The 15,929-nt window shown below is 42.4% G+C and overlaps 1 protein-coding gene across 1 annotated transcript in view; it reads right to left on the bottom strand.

The window, feature by feature from the left end:
* The window catches only part of LOC137375431 (thioredoxin reductase-like selenoprotein T), a 30,378-nt gene that overhangs the window by 6,217 nt on the left and 8,232 nt on the right, over positions 1-15,929 (bottom strand). Inside the window, exons 2-4 of the mRNA XM_068042635.1 lie at positions 8,631-8,741; positions 6,850-6,976; positions 1,862-1,949 (exon numbers count right to left, since the gene is read on the bottom strand). Coding sequence (XP_067898736.1) covers positions 1,862-1,949; positions 6,850-6,976; positions 8,631-8,741 — 326 coding nt within the window. The remainder of the gene's footprint in view (positions 1-1,861; positions 1,950-6,849; positions 6,977-8,630; positions 8,742-15,929) is intronic.

Raw genomic sequence — 15,929 nt, 5'->3', positions numbered from 1 at the left:
AGGCTGCGGTGCTAACCACTGCGCCCCCTCAATGTGTTGGGTTCGGGTTGGGGTTGGGTCAGGTCTCTCTTCCTGGTCCGGCATTCTGGCTCAGGTCAGACACAGTGCTGCCTTTTGGTCAAGGAGAGAAAAGCTTTCAGAATTGGCCAGGACGTCAAGGCGGGAAACATGCATCCGGACTCTGCACTAGTCTGCAGTGAGCGATTCCATCCAAGGTAGAGCACAACCTCTTTAACATAATCAACCTCATTCCGGTGGTCGGGTCGGGTGCGGGAAAAAAAAAATCAAAGGACTTGGGCTGGGTCGGATGTGGTTCTGTCGGGCTCGAGTCGGGTTTCTATTGCAGACCCAAGCAGGCCTTTATCCTGCTCTATCAAACACGTCACCCTTTGTTCCCTCCCCTTCTCTTGCTTAAAACCAATTCTTTTCTAACCTTTGCCAGTTCTGATGAAAGGTCACAGACCTGAAATGTTAACTTTGCTTCTCTCTCCAAACCTGCCAGACCTGCTGAGTATTTCCAGCAATATTAACACCTCTGTTCAAAAACAGAGACTAGGATAAATTGGATAACTATAGATCAGTTTTATCAATTGTGGGAAACTTTTAGAATTCACAAGTCAAGCTAAGGTTGCGAGCATTTAGAGATTGATCAATGAGATAATGCAGGACGGTTAAAGCCATGCCATGTTTGACACCTCCACCTCACACCTCTAATGGCTAGACAAGTACAATTCAGATGTAATGTATATGGATTTTCAGAAGGAAGAGAGATATAATCTCAGAATAGTACTAGAAAAATTCAGCCCTATGGTCGAACAGGAAATGTAAATGCGTGGAAAGAAAGTTGGTTTAACTTGAGGCCATTTAGCCTCTCAAGCTGGTCCTGCCATTCAATGGGATCATAACTAATCTGTTACCTAACTCCATATACCTGCCTTTTCCCCACATTCCTTCATACCTTTGGTTAACAAACAGCTACTAATCTCAGATTTAAAATTAACAGTTGACCTAGCATCAATTACCATTTGGCAAAGAGAGGTCCAAACTTCCACCACCCTTTGTGCAAAGAAGTGTTTCCTAATTTCATTCCTGAGAAGCCTTGACAGACAAGAGAGAAAGGATTATAGCTAATGAGAGCTGTTCAGATTGTAAAAGGGTTGGAAGTGGTGCATTCCATGGGCCACTACTTTATGGATAATACAGACTTTAGCACAGGGAACAGGATATTGAAATTTGCTAACAGGCAAGCAGGGAGCCAGCAGGAGTGCAAAATAATTTAACAGGATATAAACAGATTAATGGAATAGGTAGACGGATGGAAGATGCAATCTAATAGGAGTGTCAGAAAATGCATTTTATGATGGGAAAAACAAGGAATGGAGTAAGGAACAGTAAGTAGTATACACTCAACAGATAAATACTGAAGGATTAATGGTAAATCTTTATGATTCTACAGCTAATCTGTAATTGAGTGTTATCCTTATTCTGTTACTAAGTCATGGAAAGAAACAAAAAGCCAATTAAATATAATGAAAATGTTAAAACACCATCAGAAAAGGACGAAATTCTGATTAAAAATGCAAATCAGTTTTTGTTCTTTTTTGCACTCCTGGGATTTTTTTTTTTTTTAAAGTGGCCTCAAACAACTTGACATTATTAACAGGCATCCTATTTAATTTTCACATTATTTGTTATAGAAAGATCTTGTAGCCCAATTTATGTTCACCAAGTGTTATGCGCTGATGTACAAAATGAGTTGTTTTCGGAACCATTTCTTTACATTTGCTCAACTGCCATCTTTAAGTGAGAACACAAATGCAGTTCCTTAAAAAGGTACAATAGTGTCAATCTTAAGACTTACCATTTAATGTAATCTCAAATGCACCAGTAGACATACACTGATTTTCAATCATGTTACTAAGGAAGAACACCATCATACATGCATAGATCTAAATAAAAAAGTAAAACATTAAATTCAGTCAATTTTAATGCAATGGTCTAACTGAAAAACGTTTCTTCAGTAGTTAATGTTATCTGAAGTCAGGTTTAAAATGGATGACAAGAGATGCATCTAAACAGAGGCTCCAGTACAAGAGATGCATCTAAACAGAGGCCCCAGTGATTTCTTGGGACTGTAGATATTGCACAAGGTAAATTAATGACACCAATAATAGTTCAAAGGGCGGGAATGGGGAAATCCAGAACAGCAAGTTACAGCAGATCACAGGTTTGAATCTAAGTCTGTGCTGTACTGTCTCAGCCGAGGTAGTTGTAGTGATGCTGCAATTGGTGTCCATATCGCAGGGGTGAAGAAGAAAATCAGTTCAGGTTCCTGCTGCTGGCTACTATCCAGTGACTCCTGTGAGAAAGGATTCACTTGTAGGCATCATACTCAGCCATGATGCCATTCCTCTGTGATCAGGCAACCTGCTAGCGCTCACTGTTCCGCCTCACACATGAAGGGTGGCCAGCTGGGCATTAATGGAATAATTGTTCCCACTGTAACTGTATCCTGACATTAGCAAGAATCTTCAGGAATGGCGAGAAGAGGAGTAGAGGCAGAAAAAGAAAAAAGTTGTAAAGAAAATCAAAACTAATATATACAAGGGTCATTTTTGGATCATGCAAATACATTGAAACCACCCAAGTAAAATCTTGAACCACCCCACAAAAGGAACTGTCCAGGAATACAAGATTACTTCTTACAGAATGGCTTCTATTGTCCTATCATGAGGTCCCAACCAAAATGTCTAATATGCCTTAAAAAATTATCTAAGTTCCATCAGAAATACATCGCATAAATAACTGTATGCACCCTCTTCTGAAGTGGTCCATTTTGCTGAGGCATGGAATGCAAGCACCATCTAGTGGTAGGTAACAATAGTAAACATATAGAAACAGTTTTCTTCCTCAAACAAAAACCACACAGTCTGCTCTAGTTTTTAGGAAGAATGACAATGCAGATGGCCCTACCATTATCTGCTGATTGTGACTGCAGAAATCTTGACATTGCAGCTAACGAAGTTGCCAAGTAGTTCTAGGTACAACACAGGGGGCTCGTCTGTCTAACAGCCAGTTAAAACATAGAACATACAGCAGTACAGCACAGTACAGGCCCTTTGGCCCACGATGTTGTGCTGAACCTTTAACCTACTCCGAGATCAAACTAACTACCTACCCTTCATTCTACTATCATCCATGTACCTATCCAAGAGTCGCTTAAATGCCCCTAATGTATCTGCTTCTACTACCACTGCTGGCAGCGCATTCCACACACCCACCACTCTCTGTGTGAAGAACCTACCTCTGACATCTCCCCGAAACCTTCCTCCAATCACCTTAAAATTATGCCCCCTTTCCACCCTGGGAAAAAGTCTCTGACTATCCACTCCATCTATGCCTCTCATCATCTTGTACCCCTCTATCAAGTCACCTCTCATCCTTCTTCGCTCCAATGAGAAAAGCCCTAGCTCCCTCAACCTTTCTTCATAAGACATGCCTTCCAGTCCAGGCAGCATCCTGGTAAATCTCCTCTGCACCCTCTCTAAAGCTTCCACATCCTTCCTATAATGAGGCGACCAGAACTGAACACAATATTCCAAGTGTGGTCGAACCAGGGCCTTATAGAGCTGCAGCATAACCTCGCGGCTCTTAAACTCAATCCCCGTTAATGAAAGCCAACACACCATACACCTTAACAACCCTATCAACATGGGTGGCAACTTTGAGTGATCTATGGACATGGACCCCAAGATCCCTCTGTTCCTCCACACTACCAAGAATCCTGTCTTTAAGCCTGTATTCCGCATTCAAATTCGACCTTCCAAAATGAATCACTTCACACTTTTCCAGGTTGAACTCCATCTGCCACGTCTCAGCCCAGCTCTGCATCCTGTCAATGTCCCGTCGCAACCTACAACAGCCTTCCACACTATCCACAACTCCAGCAACCTTCGTGTCATCGGCAAACTTGCTAACCCAGCCTTCCGCTTCCTCATCCAAGTCATTTATAAAAATCACAAAGAGCAGAGGTCCCAGAACAGATCCTTGTGGAACACCACTGGTCACCGAGCTCCATGCTGAATACTTTCCATCTACTACCACCCTCTGACTTCTATGGGCTAGCCAATTTTGTATCCAGACAGCCAACTTTCCCTGAATCCCATGTCTCCTTACTTTCTGAATGAGCCTACCATGGGGAACCTTATCAAACGCCTTGCTAAAATCCATATACACCACATCCACTGCTCTTCCTTCATCAATGTGTTTTGTCACATCTTCAAAGAATTCAATAAAGGCTTGTGAGGCATGACCTGCCCCTCACAAAGCCATGCTGACTGTCTCTAATCAAACCATGCTTTTCCAAATAATCATAAATCCTGTCTCTCAGAATCTTCTCCAATAATTTGCCCGCTACCGACATAAGACTGTCTGGTCTATAATTCCCAGGGTTATCCCTATTCCCTTTCTTGAACAAGGGAACAACATTTGCCACCCTCCAATCATCCGGTACTACTCCAGTGGACAGTGAAGATACAAAGATCATCGCCAAAGGCGCAGCAATCTCTTCCCTCGCTTCCCGTAATATCCTTGGGTATATCCCGTCTGGCCCCGGGGACTTATCTGTCCTCATATCATTCAAAATTTCCAGCACATCCTCCCTCTTAACCTCAACCTGTTCGAGCATATCAGCCTGTTCCACGTTGTCCTCAGGTGCCTCTCACTATTGAATACTGAAGCAAAGTATTCATTTAGGACCATCCCTACCTCCTCCGACTCCAGGCACAAGTTCCCTCCACTATCCCTGATCGGCCCCTACCCTCACTCTGGCCATCCTCTTGTTCCTCACATAAGTGTAGAACGCCTTGGGATTTTCCTTAATCCTACCGCCAAGGCTTTTTCATGTCCCCTTCTAGCTCACCTAAGTCCATTCTTCAGTTCCTTCCTGGCTACCTTCTAGAGCCCTGTCTGATCCTTGCTTCCTCAACCTTAAGTAAGCTTCCTTCTTCCTCTTGACTAGCTGTTCCACATCTCTCGTCATCCAAGGTTCCTTCACCCTACCATCCCTTCCTTGCCTCATCGGGACAAACCTATCCAGCAGTCGCAGCAAGTGCTCCCTAAACAACCTCCACATTTCTGTCGTGCATTTCCCTGAGAACATCTGTTCCCAATTTATGCTCCCCAGTTCCTGCCTAATAGCATTGTAATTCCCCCTCCCCCAATTAAATATTTTCCCATCCCATCTGCTCCTGTCCCTCTCCATGACTATAGTAAAGGTCAGGGAGTTGTGATCACCATCACCGAAATGCTCTCCCACCGAGAGATCTGCCACCTGGCCTGGTTCGTTGCCAAGCACCAAGTCCAACATAGTCTCCCCTCTAGTTGGCCTATCTACATATTGAGTCAGGAAACCTTCCTGGACACTCCTGACAAAAACTGCTCCATCCAAACTATTTGCACTAAGGAGGTTCCAATCAATATTAGGGAAGTTGAAGTCACCCATGACAACAACCCTGTTACTTCTGCACTTTTCCAAAATCTGCCTCCCAATCTGTTCCTCCATGTCTCTGTTGCTATTGGGGGGTCTATAGAAAACTCCCAACAAAGTGACTGCTCCTTTCCTGTTTCTGACTTCCACCCATAATGACTCAGTAGACAAACCCTCCTCGACGACCTCCCTTTCTGCAGCTGTGATACTATCCCTGATTAGCAATGCCACTCCCCCACCTCTTTTACCTCCCTCCCTATTCCTTTTGAAACATCTAAACCCCGGAACATCCAACATCCATTCCTGCCCCTGTGATATCCACGTCTCCATAATGGCCACAACATCGTAGGTCCAAGTACTGATCCATGCTCTAAGTTCATCACCCTTATTCCTGACACTTCTTGCGTTAAAATAGACACACTTCAACCCATCATACTGGCTGCAACTGTCAACTGTCTAACCTTCCTCACAGACTCTCTGCATTCGGTATCTGCCTGTTCAACAGCTACCCCATCCACTGATCCGTGGCTCCGGTTCCCATCCCCCTGCCAAACTAGTTTAAACCCTCCCGAAGAGCTCTAGCAAACCTCCCGCCCAGGATATTGGTGCCCCTCCAGTTCAGATGCAACCCGTCCTTCTTGTACAGGTCCCGCCTTCCCCAGAAGGTATCCCAATGATCCACATATCTGAATCACTGGCAAACATGTCAAGTAGTGTATTATGCAGATTATAAAGTGATAAAAAAGCACTTCATAACATATACAAACTTGCTAAATAATACCAATTGCAACTACAGTAAAAGACAAACGCTGGCAGCAGTTACATATCAGTGAATCCTGTTTAGCTATTAAGCAACTTTGGGTAGAAATTTAACAAAGTTCCAGCCAATAACATAGCAGGAAGTTTGACACTTTCAGCAACTTATAATAATGTAAATGATTTGTTAATAGTTGAGACACAGGTGCTGTTGTAAGGCAATTGGCAAAATGGAGCAACCAAAAGTTACTTCTCAAATTCTATAAATGACAACATGTTGAATCCATGATCCTGTAAACTGCTGAGTTGCCAATCGGAGTTTGCTTCTGTGGAAAGATCTCATGCACCTCCAAGAAACTGGCTCAAGAGGGACATTTGTGCCTCTTCAGTCACTGTTGGTGTCCATAGCATGACAATACAAGAGAAAAGAATACTTAGGAGTTTTTTTAAAAAAACACCCGAGCAAGTATCCTCAAGCAATTAAGGCTAATTCATATTGCACAAGTATAAGCATAACTCATTCTGTTGCCTGAATCATTTTTAAGCATTACATTTAGCAAGAAATTTATGACTACTACAGCAGCTTTTTCTGCAACTATAGTTACCTTGTTCTGCTGACTCCAGTTCCAGATGCTAGGTGCTTCCATGCCCAAACTGGGAAAGGGGTCTCTACCAACTATAATTAGTCCTATTAAGACCAGCTTGAAGACTGATAGAAAGGATGCTACGTGTCTGTAAAATGAGAACACACAAAATAGCACTCAAAGTTAAATGCTTTGCTGTATTAATATATATTAGCCCTGCTCTCTGCACTGTGCTCCTCCACATCAATACTAAACCACTTGGTCAGAACAGAAAAGCATAGGCTGCAAGTGACTGCTGGAACATAATCGATGCTCTCATTGGTCAATTCATTAAACTACTGGATTAGAAAGAAAACCCAAGAGAGGTTGAGAAGAAACAATGGCCATTTGGCTGATCACTCCTTGACAACATCACCTTGGAGTCAAAGTTGTGCATGCAAGCCCTACTTTAGGGCTTGAGCACATCATCCAAGCCGACAGTACAGTGCAGTACTGAAACTGCACTGGATTATCAAAGTGCTGTGTTCTGGGCAAGAGGCTGAGTGGAGGTCCCATCTGTTTCATTAGGTAGACATAAAAGATCCCTTGGCACTATTCAAAGAAGCACATGGAGTTCTGAGTGTCTTGGCCAACATTATCCCATAGCAAGAACACCAAACAAGAAATCGATTAATTGATTATTTATTTAATTTACTATCTGTAGGACTTTACTGTGTGCAATCTGGCTACCACAGTTGCTCATGTGACAAGTGATTACACTTCCAAAGTAATCCATCAGCTGTGAAATGCTTTGCAACATCCCAAGGTGGTGATAAGGCCTTTTTTTGTTTAGCACAACTTTACAATTAGAGCACCCAGCTATATCTTGGACATCTCTAATGTTACTGCCTCTGCTACACCGCATGCCATATTCCAAGCATTTAGCCATCTTCGAGTAAAGATGCTCTTAATACCAATTTATGTCTCCTCTCCACTAATTTACACTTATATGTGCCCTGGTTTTATGCTCCTAGCTTACTTTAAAGTAATTTGACATTTATATCATTTAATATTTAATACTTCAATGAACCATTTAACACTGTAGCTCAGTCCCTTCACACTTGGGATCTCTCTGGTTACATTTTCCTGCATAATTTTCATGATAGTGAACAGGAATAAACACATTGTTCTGGGTCTGACCAGTGGATTTTAAAACCTGAGCAAAATTTCAGGAAACTCCACTGCTTTGGCACTATATCCTAGCATTCTATTAACTTATTTTTAAAAAATGTTTCACCATATTGTTCCAAGAACTGAAAGACTGCAGGTCTCATCTATCAGTCCCATCTCACTTTCAAAAGTTCCTCTTGCTAATCTGATTTGACAGACTTTCAAAACTTTACATTTATCAGTGTTAGTCAGGTCCTCACCTAGTGGCATAACCAGTCAAAATCCTTCTGCAAATCTTTTAGTATATCTTCTGCCACCCCTGGTTTTGTTACACAACCTACTTTCTTGACACATCACCAATTGGCAAAACTTACTTTGAGGAAAAGACCTTCTGAATCTGAAGGTTAGTAAAATCATAATCCAACCTCTAACAGAAATCTAAATTAAGGTCCCAAAGACAAATACATTTGTGTCTGTGTCAAAAAACACTAAATCCACGTTTGTTGCTGACAGTGTTTACTAGAGCAACACTTGCCCATCACCATCCAGGGAGAAGCTTGCAGCAGTCAGATATTGGAGAAAGAGAAGTTGCTTTTCGAGACAAAAAAAAAAACTTAACCCACATTTTAAAACAACCGTAAAACAGAAATTACCTGTAGATGGGTTGTGGAAGGTAATTTTCTCCTTCAATACGGATGTCGGGATACCGCTGGCTAATAACCCGCGTATACTCCTCAAACACCCTCCTGTATCCTCAGGAGATGCTAGTGAGAAAAGAAGAAATATAATTAGTTCTATGGACTCAGCAAGATGTCTTCTTTAAAGGCTGTTTTTGTTGGACATCAAAGCGAAAGTTAGGATTTTAAGCTGTCAGAACAGTTTTGTAACATTAGCTTTATAATTGGCAGCTCCCCTGATGGGCTTGTGGATAAAGACACTGCCCATCCAATGCAACATATGGCCAGAGCAGAAGGCACCAGATTTGATTTGTATGCTGACCTCAGTACCCTTGAACTAAACATTAGCCGGGGTTTCCTACACTGGTTATCCAATTACTGATACTGAAAAGTGGAAATGTGTGGATATACTCAGTTGGACAGGCTCAATTATGCTGTCTTCCACAGCTGCATATCCTACATGCTCAAGAGGACTGACAATTCATTGAAGTACCAGAAAGCTGCCAGCACAGCCCAGCAAGGGTCGAGCATCTTCAGAAAAGGCAGATGGGGAGGAAATTGGAAATATGTTGTAGGTAATTTCCTCCCCATCTGCCTTTTCTGAAGATGCTCAATATGACCTGTAACATATTTCCCATATGCTTCGGCATCTGTCTTAATGAAGTGCAACCTAAAGAAGGGAGCTACAGATTTTACCTATAAATTTGACGTAATCAATACCCAACATGACAAAATGGACAATAACAGCAAGGCTGAAGAGGTGTTTTTGATTCCATTAGTTAGGTAATGACAAAAATGTTTAACATAACAGATCAAGTAAAAAGGGAAGATAAAATATTGTTGAAACTAATTAGCTCTGCCAATACCTTACACCTGCAAAACAAAACTTTTTTAGGTTCTTACTGCCACTGTGGCTGAAATAGCAGACAGCCATCACACATGGAAGACATTCAATACTCAGCGTGGCAGCATAGCAGATGTTGGAAGTGGAAAAAAACCTAGGCTCCAAATGACTATTTAATGTGCAGAACATTGACCCTGTGCCCAGTTCCGAACACTTATATTTGATCTATACAAGAGAGACAAGTATCCAAGTGATATTTTCCATTTTCTGAGAAAGCACATTATGGTGGAGAGAATGTTAATTGCCCTAGACAGTTGGATTAAATTTTCTGAAATCAGATTACCACAGTGATGCACTGAAAGTCTCAGTGTTCAGATGATGAAGGAAGAGAACTCAAATGGAGAACTCTGCTCACCACCTTCCAATTTCCCAAAGTTGTTTCTGTAGGCCCTTTTTCATTAAATTAAAACAAGAAAACAAATGTACAGGTCACTAAAGATGAAGAGAATGAAAACTAATCAGCTGCTTCCATGTACGTCATCACAAGATGTTCCAAATCAAACAGCAGCGCAAGGGTTCCATAAGCTGCTGGTAACAGTGATGGCAGACGTGATGATAGCACACAACCAATGCAAGAGTGCAATACCGGAGGGGGGGGAAGGGGGGAAAAGAGAGATGGGGTGGGGGGGGGGGGGGAAAGAGAGATGGGGTGGGGGGGGGGGGGGAAAGAGAGATGGGGTGGGGGGGGGGGAAAGAGAGATGGGGTGGGGGGGGGGGGAAAGAGAGATGGGGTGGGGGGGGGAAAGAGAGATGGGGTGGGGGGGGGAAAGAGAGATGGGGTGGGGGGGGGGGGGAAAGAGAGATGGGGTGGGGGGGGGGGGGGAAGAGAGATGGGGTGGGGGGGGGGGGGGAAGAGAGATGGGGTGGGGGGGGGGGGAAGAGAGATGGGGTGGGGGGGGGGGGAAGAGAGATGGGGTGGGGGGGGGGGAAGAGAGATGGGGTGGGGGGGGGGGAAGAGAGATGGGGTGGGGGGGGGGGGAAGAGAGATGGGGTGGGGGGGGGGGGAAGAGAGATGGGGTGGGGGGGGGGAAGAGAGATGGGGTGGGGGGGGGGAAGAGAGATGGGGTGGGGGGGGGGAAGAGAGATGGGGTGGGGGGGGGGGAAGAGAGATGGGGTGGGGGGGGGGGAAGAGAGATGGGGTGGGGGGGGGGGAAGAGAGATGGGGTGGGGGGGGGGGAAGAGAGATGGGGTGGGGGGGGGGGAAGAGAGATGGGGTGGGGGGAGAGATAGGGGGAGAGGAATCTGGTCAATAAAATATCAAAATATCTCCAGTAACATTTGAGTAGTCATAATCATCGCACGTAGCTCCAACAATTCCCAGCATGCAGGGCCATCAGCACCACAAAGACAGATACTCTTCAGCTAAACCAGGCTACATTTCAACTTCCCTCCCTGCTTTTAGAAATCACCTTTAACAACCTTCTCGTTAACTATGATTTTTCCCCCTCCTGGATTCTGTTGTTCCTATTTATTTTCTTTCTTGCTTGACATCCGCCTTTTCTTTCCTCTGGCTCATACAGCGTTTACATTTTCTGAGTGAGCAGAAACGTCATTTTTTAAAAATTGTCTTGTGGAATGTGGGCGTCGCTGGCTGGGCCAGCATTTGTTGCCCATCCCTACTTGCCCTTGAACGGAGTGGCAGTTCAGAGTCAACCACACTGCTGTGGGCCTGGAGTCACATGTAGGGCAGACCAGGTAAGGATGGCAGATTTCCTTCCCTAAAGGAAGTTGTTGCTGTAAAGATCAAATTTGACAAAGTTTTCCTGATTTAAAAGTGCTATCCTACATCAGCATTTGTACCCAATGTTTTCAATTTTAGGCTATGACCAATAAAGTCTCGTCAACCACCACATCATTTTTGCAGATAGTGTTTATTGCAAAATACTGGAAATCCCAATGGGGTAAGCAAAGTGCAGAGATAAGCAGATCTTCTCATTCTTGGGCTGATTTCCTCAGTGTCTTTGAGCCTTCATTGGTCCAATAGACTGATCTGAAATTCAAACCAACTTCCACTTGCACAATGATACTACTTAACCTTACATTTCATTTTCTGATTTGACTTTTGGTTTTCACCTTAACTCCGTTAAGTTATTGTAAATGATCTCATAGCACTTATTTTTAAGAGAAACAAGAATTTGTCCTGCTAACCTGGCTAATATTTATCAAGCAACATCGTTACAAACTGATTATCTAGTCATTTATTTAATTGCCGTATGCAAATTGACCGCTGCATTTCCTATGTTACAACAGTGACTACACTTCAAAACAGGCAGTCCATTAGCTATGAAGCACTATGGGGCAATGAAGTCATGAAAGGTGGTTTATAAATGCAAGTTCATTTTCTATAAGCGAATCTTGGCTGTTGATACTGGCGAACTATTTAACTACAGGAGGGAAGGAGGGCATATAATCACAGCTGCACTTCAACTTGTCCTCATGAGACATTTCCAGAGGGGTTGCGAGACAAGAAATCAGGAATACATCTGCTCTAACTCTGGCGACTGAAATTGACTAATTTTGTAGTGTAAAACACCTTAACGGTGTTCTTAAAATTGAGAATTCGGTAGCCCAACTGAATGATGGGAAATATAAAGAGCTATTGTGAAGAAACATGGATGCTCAAACAAGACAAGACAAGATCGCAACTTAAGAGATGTCAATATCAGATCATCAAAAAAAGTTACTTACTTAAACTTGTTCAGTTCCACAGTTATTGAAGATTGCAGTTATGGAGCAAGCTCACCATCTGATACGTCTGCATTTGGTATTCCATAGTTAACTGGGAGACATTACAATCCCCTGACATGTCTTTTAATAGTGACTGACACCTAAAGCTTTGAACTCTTGCAATGTGTGCCACTCAAGATTGATTAACAGTAAAATTCAGGTTTATTTGACAATTAAAAAGGTATAAATCCACACTATTTTCTTTTTGTATAAAAGTTTTTTTTTTTAAACATAAATGCATGGTGAAAAAGCTGGGGCGGTTGGTGGGGGGGTGGGGGTGATGGAGATGATCCCAGGACTTTCAGAAAAGGAGGGCAGGGAAAGAGATTAATTACAGAAGTTTAGAGATTTACTGACCATACAAGATGTTTGAGTATCATTTGAATGTACGAAAAGTTGAGAATAAGGGAAGCGAGGTTTGAACTAGCTCTACTTAGGGATGTAAGGGTGCAGACGGCGGAGGGCGGAGACACTGGCCATGATCTTCCAATCCTCCTGGTAATGCCAGAAGACTGGAGAATTGAAAATGTTACATATTTGTTCAAAAAAGGGTGCAAGGATAAGCTCAGCAACTACAGGCCAGTCAGTTTAACCTCGGTGGTGGGAAAGCTTTTAGAAACGATAATTCGGGACGAAAGTAACAGTCACTTGAACAATTGTGCATTAATTAAGGAAAGCCTTAAGTTAAGGGCAAATCATGATTAATTAACTTGCTTGATTTTTTTAATGAGGTACCAGAGATGGAGGTGAAGATAATGTGGTTGATGTTGTGTACAAGGCCTTCCAAAAGGCATCTGATAAAAAGCCACATAGCAGGTTTGTCAGCAAAGTTGAAGCCCTGGAATAAAAGGGGCAGTGGCAGCATGGATATGAAATTGGCTGAGTGACAGGAAACAGAGTCGTGGTGAACGGTTGTTTTTTGGCCAAGAGGAAGATAAATAGTGGGATTCCCCAAGGGTCAGTGTTAGAACCAATGCTTTTCTTGATCTACATTAACGACTTAGACTTTGGTATACAGGGCACAATTTCAAAATTTGCAGATGACAAAACTTGGAAGTCTTATGAACTGCGAGGTGGATAGTGATAAACGTCAAGTGGACTTAGGCAGGATGGTGGAATAGGCGAACAAGTGGCAGATGAAGTGTAATGCAGAGAAGTGTGAAGTGATTAATTTTGCTAGGAAAGGCAATATTAAAATAAAGAGTACAATTCTAAAGGGGTGCAGGAGCAGAGGCATTTGGGGGTATATGTGCACAAATCATTGAAGGTGACAGGACAGGTTGAGAAAGCGGTTAATAAAGCATACGGGATCCTAAGCTTTAATAAATAAGCTCACAGAGTACAAAAGAAAGGAAGTTATGAAGAAACTGTATAAAACCCTGGTTCGGCCTCAACTCGAGTACTGTGCCCAATTCTCGGCACCACACTTTAAGGATGTGAAGGCATTAGAGGTGCAGAAAAGATTCATGAAAATGGTTCCAGATATGAGGAACTTCAGTTGCGTGGATTGAATGGAGAAGCTAGGGCTGTTCGCCTTAGAGAGAAGATTAAGAGGAGATCTGATAGAGGTGTTCAAAATGATGAGGGGTCTGGACTGATTAGATAGAGAAAAACTGTTCCCGTTAGCAAAAGGGTTGAGAACCAGAGGATGCTGATTTAAGGTGACTAGCAAAAGAAGCAATGGTGGCATGAGGAAAACTTTTTTTACGCAGCACGTGGTTAGTATCTGGAATGCACTCCCTGGGAATGTGGTGGAGGTAGATTCAGTTGTGACTTTCAAAAAAGATTTGGATAATTATCCGAAGCAAAAAAAATTGCAGGGCTAAGGGGTAAAGGCAGGGGAGTGGAACTAGGGAAGTTGTTTTTGCAAAGAGTTGGCACAGACAAGATGAGCTGAATGGCCTCCTTCTATTCTGTGACCATTCTATAGTATAGTTCATATATAGCTGTCAACGTGCAAGTTGGCTGCATCCAGGAAACAGACAATTCAAGAGCCAATGGTACCACATTCACAGATGGAGATTCATTGACATTCCAGAGTCTGGCTCAAGCATTTCAGGAGGTAGGTGAGGTAGCCAACTCTACTACACTTAACTTAGGAGGATGAAGTCACACAAGATGCTGGAATAATTACTGTCGGTACGAGTCGATCTGTGATAAGCTAAACTAATTAGACTTTTAAAGCCATCCAATTAAAGCGGGTAACATTTCAACAACATAAGGAGTCTAACCATAAACTAATATTTCTGGATGTTACATCAATCTCACTGACCCAGAATTTTCTGCACATTTTGCATAACTGCGGAATTGCACTGTTTTATGCCCGAATTTTCCCTGGGGATAACTGACTTATGCCGGTTTTAAGGTGGAGGCATTGTTATACATGAAATCTCGAACACAAGCAGCGCTTCCAAGAAACGTCCATTAAAATCCTCTGCTCCTCATTTACACGGTTCTGCTACCATGCAAACAAACAGCTTTTGCAAGTTTTGTGCATTTATGCCAGTAATGCAGGGCAATAGATTTACAGCCAAAAAATCGTAGCTGCATAAGATTGGTATAACTATTTCCAAGATCTAAATGTGACAAGCTTTTAAAAAAAATTGAAATCTAACTTTTTGACTTTTACATACATTCAGAAGGAAGCTGTTGGAGGAAGTGTAATAGAAACAATTTGCAGGGCTATGGGGAAAAGGCAGGGGAGTGGAACTAGCTGAATTGTTCTTGCAGAGAGCCAGCACAGACATGACGGGCCAAATGGCATGGTCCTGTGCTGTAACCATTCTAAGATTCTATAAAATAGATCTTTTGTTTCTGCGTCCTGAGATTATAAACAGTTGTACATCGCTTTCTAAAACAGGGTTGCCGGCTTATAAATAACAAACAGCTCTTTGATTGCTCATAAAATAAGAGTTGATGAAAAAAACACAAGAGAAATAAAAAAAATTTAAAAATGGATATTTCAGGTCTAATGAATATAACGATATAATGAGATTAAAAACATAGGGTTCTGGTGTGAAATTAAAGCATGTTTGAGAATAAAAACATTACTAGTCAAGTTAGAAAGACCACTATCTCTTGGAGGGGGGTGGGGCGGCAAAAAAGGACCAGTTGTTACAAGTTTAGGGTCTTCCTTTGATACATTTAATATAAAATAATGTATTTCATCATCAGCGAGTCATCCTGCTTGACCTGACTTCCTATGGGATGCAAGAATGGACTAAGCACAGAATCAATTAAAACGTTGATGTTTTAGACCCTGTGTATGCCCAAGGCAACATTACGGAAAGTCACGGCACATTTAGAAATGTTTCTTTCCTGATTGCATTCAGCTAGAACACTCATTTCTCTGGTGCCATTTAAAAAGATAAATCTTTCCATTCCTTCTTTTGCTGAGCTTTTATTTTCTCTGCTTACCTAAATATACCCTGTGACTTACCCTGCTAGGATATTCCAGGCTGATGTTACAGTGTCAAGGATCAGCAAAATTTTCTTTGAAACTGGACTGAGCACATATCAACACAACCTAATCTCGATCAGCATTTTGCCATTTTCCTTCCCAGACTTCTTCGCAGGATGAGATTTCTTTTCAGTAATGGAGTCTTGAATCTTTATTGCCATTTCCCATATTACAACAGTAACTA

This window comes from Heterodontus francisci, chromosome 11 (assembly GCF_036365525.1).
Source record: "Heterodontus francisci isolate sHetFra1 chromosome 11, sHetFra1.hap1, whole genome shotgun sequence".
In the NCBI taxonomy this organism is placed as follows: domain Eukaryota; kingdom Metazoa; phylum Chordata; class Chondrichthyes; order Heterodontiformes; family Heterodontidae; genus Heterodontus; species Heterodontus francisci.
The sequence above is the reverse complement of the archived record's forward strand: the minus strand, read 5'-3'. Positions and strand labels throughout refer to the sequence as shown.